Genomic DNA, 9,085 nt, shown 5'->3' on the forward strand with positions numbered 1-9,085 from the left:
GCAGTAAGCAGACAGTCAACAGACAGTGAACAGACAGCAGTAAACAGACAGCAGTAAACAGACAGCAGTAAACAGACAGACAGTGAACAGACAGTGAACAGACAGCAGTAAACAGACAGCAGTAAACAGACAGCAGTAAACAGACAGACAGTCAACAGACAGTGAACAGACAGACAGTATACAGACAGTCAACATGACGGTATGAGCACTCGCCTGTCAAGTTGGCGCTGGTTCTCCTGTCTATTAGCGGTGACAGTAGACAGACAGTCAACAGACAGACGGTAGGAGCACTCGCCTGTCAAGTTGGCGCTGGTTCTCCTGTCTGTTAGCGGTGACAGTAGACAGTTGCTGCTGCAGTTCTGTCTTGACAGACTTCCATCAGCCTCACTGTCCTCGGCCTCGCTCTGCCCACACAAAGAAATATACGAGTCAATACACAAGAAACTTATCAATAATTAAAAATTTGTGTCAAAAATTTGAGAATTTCAAATATATATAATATATAAAACTTACATACCTATATAAAATTAATTTGCATGCATAGGTCATTGTAACTCTTATTTATATGAATGTAGGACAAGAATTTTACAATATCAATAATATTAAAATATTTTTTTAATTCTATACAAAAAACACATAAATTATTCAGATATACATATATACAGACATTTTCATGCCTGAATTTTGAGCTTACACATCTTCATGAAAAACAATGCCTGGGTCAAATTATCCAAATAGTGACACGTAGCACTGATACGCTCTGCACAAACTAGGTCAAGATGACCCACACAAAGAAAAATAACATCATTGTTATTTTGTCTTATTTTAAAAAATTTGTTTTTTAGTTATAAATTAAATCTTATTAATTATATATTATTGGTCTTTACAGTCTGACCTGAGGTACAGTTTTGTCGCCAGGTCCTGAGTCGCCAGCGCCTGCTGCATGAAATTCATGATTCAGCGTAACAATAATTTATAATATGAATATAATGTATGAATAATATAAAATATTATTGTATGAATAATACAAAATATGAAGTATGAATACTAATAAATAATATAATATATGGATATTATGTGTATAACGTATGGCTAATGATCCAATATTTATTGCATGAACCAAAATTCATAACAGCATGCAAATGAATCTCTAATTTACAACACAATGAATAGATGACTAGTCTCAAAATATAGTCACTCGACACTAGTGTCACTAGTCTCTCGTTAAAGTGGCACTAGTCACTAGTCTCTCGTTACAGTGGCACTAGTCACCAGTCACTAGTCGTCACTAGTCTCTCGTTACAGTGGCACTAGTCTAGTCACCAGTCACTAGTCGTCACTAGTCTCTCGTTACAGTGGCACTAGTCTAGTCACCAGTCACTAGTCGTCACTAGTCTCTCGTTACAGTGGCACTAGTCTAGTCACCAGTCACTAGTCGTCACTAGTCTCTCGTTACAGTGGCACTAGTCTAGTCACCAGTCACTAGTCGTCACTAGTCTCTCGTTACANAACGGAAACTCAGTGGAAACGGAAACTCAGTGGAAACGGAAACCTCAGTGGAAACGGAAACCTTAGTGGAAAACAGAAACTTGGTGGAAACAAAAACCTTAGTGGAAACGGAAACTCAGTGGAAACGGAAACTCAGTGGAAACGGAAACTTGGTGGAAATGGAAATTCGGTGGAAACGGAAACTCTTTGGAAACGGAAACCTCAGTGAAAACGGAAACTCGGTAAACAGAAACCTCAGTGGAAACGGAAATTCAGTGGAAACGGAAACTCAGTGGAAACAGAAATCTCAGTGGAAACGGAAACTCAGTGGAAACGGAAACTCGGTGGAAATGGAAACTCGGTGGAAACGGAAACTCTTTGGAAACGGAAACCTCAGTGAAAACGGAAACTCTGTGGAAACGGAAACCTCAGTGGAAACGGAAATTCGGTGGAAACGGAAACCTCACTGGAAATGGAAACTAGGTGGAAACGGAAACCTCAGTGGAAACGGAAACTCAGTGGAAATGGAAACTCAGTGGAAACAGAAACCTCAGTGGAAACGGAAACTCGGTGGAAGCGGAAACTCAGTGGAAGTGGAAACTCAGTGGAAATGGAAACTCAGTGGAAACGGAAACTCAGTGGAAGCAGAAACTCGGTGGAAACAGAAACCTCAGTGGAAACGAAAACCTCAGTGGAAACAGAAACTCGGTGGAAACAGAAACTCGGTGGAAACGGAAACTCTTTGGAAACGGAAACCTCAGTGAAAACGGAAACTCGGTGGAAACGGAAACCTCAGTGGAAACGGAAACCTCAGTGGAAACGGAAACTCAGTGGAAACAGAAACCTCAGTGGAAACGGAAACTTAGTGGAAACGGAAACTCGGTGGAAATGGAAACTCGGTGGAAACGGAAACCTCAGTGGAAACGGGAACTCGGTGGAAACGGAAACCTCAGTGGAAACGGAAATTCGGTGGAAACGGAAACCTCAGTGGAAATGGAAACTAGGTGGAAACGGAAACCTCAGTGGAAACGGAAACTCAGTGGAAACGGAAACCTCAGTGGAAACGGAAATTCGGTGGAAACGGAAACCCCAGTGGAAATGGAAACTCAGTGGAAACAGAAACCTCAGTGGAAACATAACTCGGTGGAAGCAGAAACTCAGTGGAAGTGGAAACTCAGTGGAAATGGAAACTCAGTGGAAACAAACTCAGTGGAAGCAGAAACTCGGTGGGAACAGAAACCTCAGTGGAAACGAAAACCTCAGTGGAAACGGGAACTCGGTGGAAACAGAAACTCTGTGGAAACGGAAACTCGGTGGAAACAGAAACCTCAGTGGAAACGGAAACTCGGTGGAAACGGAAACTCAGTGGAAACAGAAACCTCAGTGGAAACGGAAACTCGGTGGAAACGGAAACTCGGTGGAAACGGAAACTCAGTGGAAATGGAAACTCAGTGGAAACGGAAACTCAGTGGAAACGGAAACTCAGTGGAAACGGAAACTCAGTGGAAACGGAAACTCAGTGGAAACGGAAACTCAGTGGAAACAGAAACTCAGTAAAAACGGAAACTCAGTGGAAACAAAAACTCAGTGGAAACGGAACCTCAGTGGAAACGGAAACTCAGTGGAAATGGAAACTCAGTGGAAACGGAAACTCAGTGGAAACAGAAACTCAGTGAAAATGGAAACTCAGTGGAAAGGGAAACTCAGTGGGAACGGAAACTCAGTGGAAACAGAAACTCAGTGGAAAGGGAAACTCAGTGGAAACGGAAACTCAGTGGGAACGGAAACTCAGTGGAAATGGAAATTCAGTGGGAACGGAAACTCAGTGGAAACAGGAACTCAGTGGAAATGGGAACTCGTCCGGAAACCCGGACGGAACCCGGGCTTACACACGACTGTTCATGGGCCGAGAACAGTCGTGTGTAAGCCCTTACTCCTGTTCATGTTAATCAGGACAGTAACCCTAAAATAACGTCGGAGTAGAAGTTAAACTCCAGACTTATTCATTTCAACTGGACGCCGAAGACATCAGTGTTAAAGCTCCAACTTATAAACTTAAGATTATCCTAAACTGTAAGCCGAACTATAATCCTAAGAGTATATTATATAATCGTTTACTCTGAATTTGCTGATCCTCTATATGATTATGATTCATATAAGAGATGAATAAAAAAGAAACCTCCTACAGAACATATGCACCAGCTGCTGTTGCAGCAGGTCAGGAGGCAGGTGCAGGTGCAGCAGGTGCAGCAGGTGACTCACCTAGCACCTGCTGCAGCAGGTCAGGAGGCAGGTGCAGGTGCAGCAGGTGACTCACCTAGCACCTGCTGCAGCAGGTCAGGAGGCAGGTGCAGGTGCAGCAGGTGTCTCACCTAGCACCTGCTGCAGCAGGTCAGGAGGCAGGTGCAGGTGCAGCAGGTGCAGCAGGTGCAGGTGCAGGCGCTGGGTGCGCAGCAGCAGGTCGTTGGAGCGCTGCGCCTGCAGACGGAGGGCGGCCTCCTCCTGCAGCAGGCGGTATATATATCAACAATTTATATATACATTCATATATAATTTAAACATATAATAAAATTATATATGTGGGAGGTCAAAAACTGAGTGTTGTAATCATTAATTTATATGTAATAGAATTATATAAAATGCTTCTATATATCCTATTAAATTTCTTATAAATTCATATATATTACTTTATCTATTCAATAAAATTAGATATATGTGATATAATGCTTCTATATAAGCTATAGAAATATTACATCACATTATATATATTGTTATAAAGATATATCCTGACCGGAACATGACTGCAGTGTTGCCAACCGTTCTTCCTTGCAGGGTATACCAGATTATAGCAAATATACCAGACTATCGCAAATATAGCAGACCAAATGTCTTTACCAGACACCATCCCAACATACCAGATTTGTGACATCTAGTATGGAAATATACCAGATTTGTGACATCTAGTATGGAAATATACCAGATTTGTGACATCTAGTATGGAAATATACCAGATTTGTGACATCTAGTATGGAAATATACCAGATTTGTGACATCTAGTATGGAAATATACCAGATTTGTGACATCTAGTATGGAAATATACCAGATTTGTGACATCTAGTATGGAAATATACCAGATTTGTGACATCTAGTATGGAAATATACCAGATTTGTGACATCTAGTATGGAAATATACNTATATATATATGTGTCTGATATAATGCTTCTATATAATCTATAGAAATATTACATCACATTATATATATTGTTATAAAGATATATCCTGACCGGAACATGACTGCAGTGTTGCCAACTGTTGTTCCTTGCAGGGTATACCAGATTACAGCACATATACCAGATGAAAATATACCACATCATCGCATATATACCAGAAGAAATACACCAGACTATCGCAAATCTATAGACTATAGCAAATATACCAGACTATAGTAAATATACCAGACTATAGTAAATATACCAGACTATAGCAAATATACCAGACTATAGTAAATATACCAGACTATAGCAAATATACCAGACTATAGTAAATATACCAGACTATAGCAAATATACCAGACTATAGTAAATATACCAGACTATAGCAAATATACCAGACTATAGTAAATATACCAGACTATAGCAAATATACCAGACTATAGTAAATATACCAGACTATAGCAAATATACCAGACTATAGTAAATATACCAGACTATAGCAAATATACCAGACTATAGCAAATATACAAGATTCAAAATGTCCATACCAGACACTATCCCACATACCAGATTTGTGCCATCCCGTATGAAAACAACCCAGTTTTTTGATACGTCTGGTATAGAAATATACCAGTTAGCTGAGTGACTTGCATATGGCTGAAGTGGCTTATATGACTTATGTGGCTTATATGGCTGAAGTGGCTGACCTTACGACATGTGGCTTATATGGCTAAAGTGGCTGACCTTACGCCACGTGGCTGCGTGGCTGGTGGCTGCCGCCAGCTGTGCGGCGAGGCTGTGCTTCTGTGCCTTCAGGATGCCGGAGTACAGCTCCAGGTCTGACAGACNGCAACAAGCCAGACCTGCTCCACTTGGAGCATGCAACAAGCCAGACCTGCTCCACTTGGAGCAAGCAACAAGCCCCACCTGCTCCACTTGGAGCATGCAACAAGCCCCACCTGCTCCACTTGCAGCATGCAACAAGCCCCCACCTGCTCCACTTGGAGCATGATACAAGCCCCACCTGCTCCACTTGGAGCATGTAACAAGCCCCACCTGCTCCACTTGGAGCATGATACAAGCTAAACCTGCTCCACTTGGAGCATGTAACAAGCCTTACCTGCTCCACTTGGAGCATGCAACAAGCCTCATCTGCTCCACTTGGAGCATGTAACAAGCCCTGCTCCACTTGGAGCATGCAACAAGCCCTGCTCCACTTGGAGCATGCAACAAGCCCTGCTCCACTTGCAGCATGCAACAAGTTAAACCTGTTCCACTTGGAGCATGCAACAAGCCCCATCTGCTCCACTTGGAGCATGCAACAAGCCCCACCTTGGCCTGGTATTGCTCCACTTGGAGCATGCAACAAGCCCCACCTTGGCCTGGTATTGCTCCACTTGGAGCATGCAACAAGCCTCACCTGCTCCACTTGGAGCATGCAACAAGCCCCACCTTGGCCTGGTATTGCTCCACTTGGAGCATCCACGCGTCGTTCATCTTGTTCCTGTGCTCCATATTAGATATTGGTATCTCTCATGAAGACTCTAGTAGTCTAGTTCTTGTTTAGGTATTTATATTTCCTTTCTTGCTACTTTATGATATGACGCACGTCCGCAGAGCAGAAGAAGACCGATAACCTCTAAGCACTACGGCTCGTCCGCAGTAGCTGAAAATTAACGTTGTTCAGCCAATTTACTAGATCGCATGACCAAAATTAGTTCAAATTATGAAATTCACTAATTTGAAAATTGTGTCATTGACCACGGTAAGGACTTTGAAAATTATGCCAACAGCATTATTTTTACGAGTATATTCTAGATAGGCTCGCCTTAAACAATTCTGCCGAAAAAATTCATTTGTTTATCTTCCTAAATATTGCTCAAGAATTTTTCCCACCACTGATTGTTCAAATTATGAAAAAATAACCTAAAACATTCAAAACAATGTTGAATGCTTAAATATGTGCATGTTGCAGCTTATATTTTGTACTACAAACGAGTTTTCTACATGCCACGGTGATATATGAACAGATTTCGCAACATTTTCTTTTCTGGTGTCTGTGTTGTGTCTTTGGCATGTTTGAAATTAAACAGCCAACGTGAACAAAAACTCCAGCCGAACTCTACGACGTCTAACGTCCAAACAAACTTCAAAAATAATGTAATGTTAAGGGGGTTTGAATTAATAATTACAAAAATTTACAAACAATTGTATTGAATTATAATTTTCATGTAAATATACCCGGACCTCCCGATCACCTGATAACAAAGTTATATTCGATCAGTGGATCCTAATTATATAAAATCGTGATCGTATTTCCGAGGTTTTCATAAAAACGGTACATCACTCGTAGGAAAATTTGAGTTCCGGCATCTTGGCTGTGATTTGCTCTGCGATGTAGCGGTCGATTTTGGCCACATTTTTCTCCGAGATGTCTTCCTTCCACGACCCGCTCTCTCCTGGAAAAAATAAATATGGTAATATAAAAAATATATTTAAACAGGGTGGCCCAGTAGTTATAGTCCTGAGTACCAAGATTGTGATAGAGAGGTGTGGGTTTGAACCCAGCTAACTGCGCAAGTTTCTGGTCTGATGAAAGAGGGTGCACTTAACCTACAGCTTCACAATTGCATACAGGATCAAAATTTAATGTAGAGTAAGTTAACTCATGTTTTAGAGCACACTGTTGTGAACCGGAAATGGAAATGAAAAGCACCCATACAGTAGACGCCGTCAGAGGTAGGCAGTAGCGCGCTACATGTAGCGGCCGCTACATTTTCAGCAGCGGTAGCGGTAGCAGCGTTACATTTAAGCAATTGTAGCGGTAGCGGTAGCGCCCGCTACATTTAGAGCATGTAACGGAGCGGTAGCGGCCGCTACATTTAAAAGTAGCTCTGCCCAGCTCTGGACGCTGTCATCAATTATGTGATTAATTAGTGACCTAAGAAGTTTAATAAAGTAATTAAATAAATAATCAAATTACGATCACCTTTACGATAGAAGCCCGCCTTCTGCACCGCCTTCTTGTCGTAGATGACGTCGACGCTCTGCTCCTTGGAGACGTCCGCGGACTCCGTCATACGAGTGCCCATACGCGCCTTCATGTTCGAGAAGCCCGTGCGGTTCTTCACCTGCGCGCCGTACGAATAGCATTAGACCCACTGATCCCTCGTAGGAATAACATTAGGGCGACTGCACATCGTACGAATAACATTAGGCCGACTGTACCGTGTACGAAATGCATTACGAAGACTGCTCCTCGTACGATTATCATGCAGTCAATGACAAAACTTTGGAAAGATACTAATAGTAATAGCAGTTTCAGCGTTATTAGGCCGTAGGCCTTTCGCCGATTCTTAACATCGCAGAACATTCACAGCATTTTGAGGTCTCGAACTCGCAACGCACTGCTACAATTCTGCTGTGCTTAACCGCCCGGCCTCCTCGCCGATTCTAACCAGAAACTGGCGCACAGAGCTGGGATCGAACCCACGCCTCTCGGCGTGGGGGCGGGTCCCCCCGGGACAGCGGCAGCAGCACCTCCTCCAGCAGCCTGCCCTCTTCCCCTGCCTGCCCGGTCATATAGGTTAGTTACCTTCAACAAGGTAATTAATAGTAATTACCTTCAATTATCATCCTCTTTATTTCATTATATATATACTAATTACCTTCAATTATCTTCCGTTTTTTCAATATATATATATATTAATTATATTTTAATTATCATCCTGTTTATTTCATTATATATACTAATTACCTTCCCTATTATAATATTTACTAATTAACTAATTACTATAGGCTAATTAATGACCACTTGTAATTAGCCATTACGTGTATTGATTATATTTTGATAATTGAATTAAATATAATTGATTATTTAACTAGGACCCCCAAACTCCCCCCCTCACCAGGGGGTCAGCCGGGGGGTCGGTGCCCCCCTCACTGAAGGCGGGGTTGCTCTCCCCCGTCGACATCGTTCCTGTACCTGCAAAATAATTTATCAATTATTCACTTTTTTATTAACTTTTTACATTTTTTTTCAAATATTAGCTAATATTTTTTATATATTTCTGTGGTATTTTTTGGTATTAAAATGTAAATATAAAAAATATATATATCATGTAAAATGTAAAAAATGTAAATATATATAAAATGTATACATAAAAAGATTTTACAAAGATTTATGTAAGAAAAATTCATCACTAGAATAAGAATTAGGCCCTTCAAAAAATATTTGTTAAATAACATTTTATTCCACAATTTACTAAAATTAAATCAGTAAATTATGATATATACAACAACCCCCCCCCCTTACCGCTGACGTCAGAGGGGGCGGTAGACTGGGGGGCGCTGGCAGATGTGGGGGTGGGGGTAGTTGTAGTG

General features: G+C 41.5%; 1 protein-coding gene and 1 long non-coding RNA gene across 2 annotated transcripts in view; both read right to left on the reverse strand.

Moving 5' to 3' along the window:
• The window catches only part of LOC108680679, a gene marked incomplete at its 5' end in the record, with an annotated part of 11,013 nt that extends 4,802 nt beyond the window's left edge, over positions 1-6,211 (reverse strand). Inside the window, 1 exon segment of the mRNA XM_018169561.1 lies at positions 6,155-6,211. Coding sequence (XP_018025050.1) covers positions 6,155-6,199 — 45 coding nt within the window.
• A 1,996-nt stretch (positions 6,212-8,207) lies between these two features.
• On the reverse strand, positions 8,208-9,074 carry LOC125179257. Its single transcript, XR_007157204.1, has 3 exons — positions 9,018-9,074; positions 8,611-8,687; positions 8,208-8,272 (listed from the first exon to the last, which is right to left on the reverse strand). It is a non-coding gene; the product is annotated as an uncharacterized LOC125179257 (long non-coding RNA).
• Positions 9,075-9,085: the final 11 nt, after the last annotated feature.

This window comes from Hyalella azteca, unplaced genomic scaffold (genome assembly GCF_000764305.2).
Source record: "Hyalella azteca isolate HAZT.00-mixed unplaced genomic scaffold, Hazt_2.0.2 contig16202, whole genome shotgun sequence".
NCBI classification, from domain to species: Eukaryota; Metazoa; Arthropoda; class Malacostraca; order Amphipoda; family Hyalellidae; genus Hyalella; species Hyalella azteca.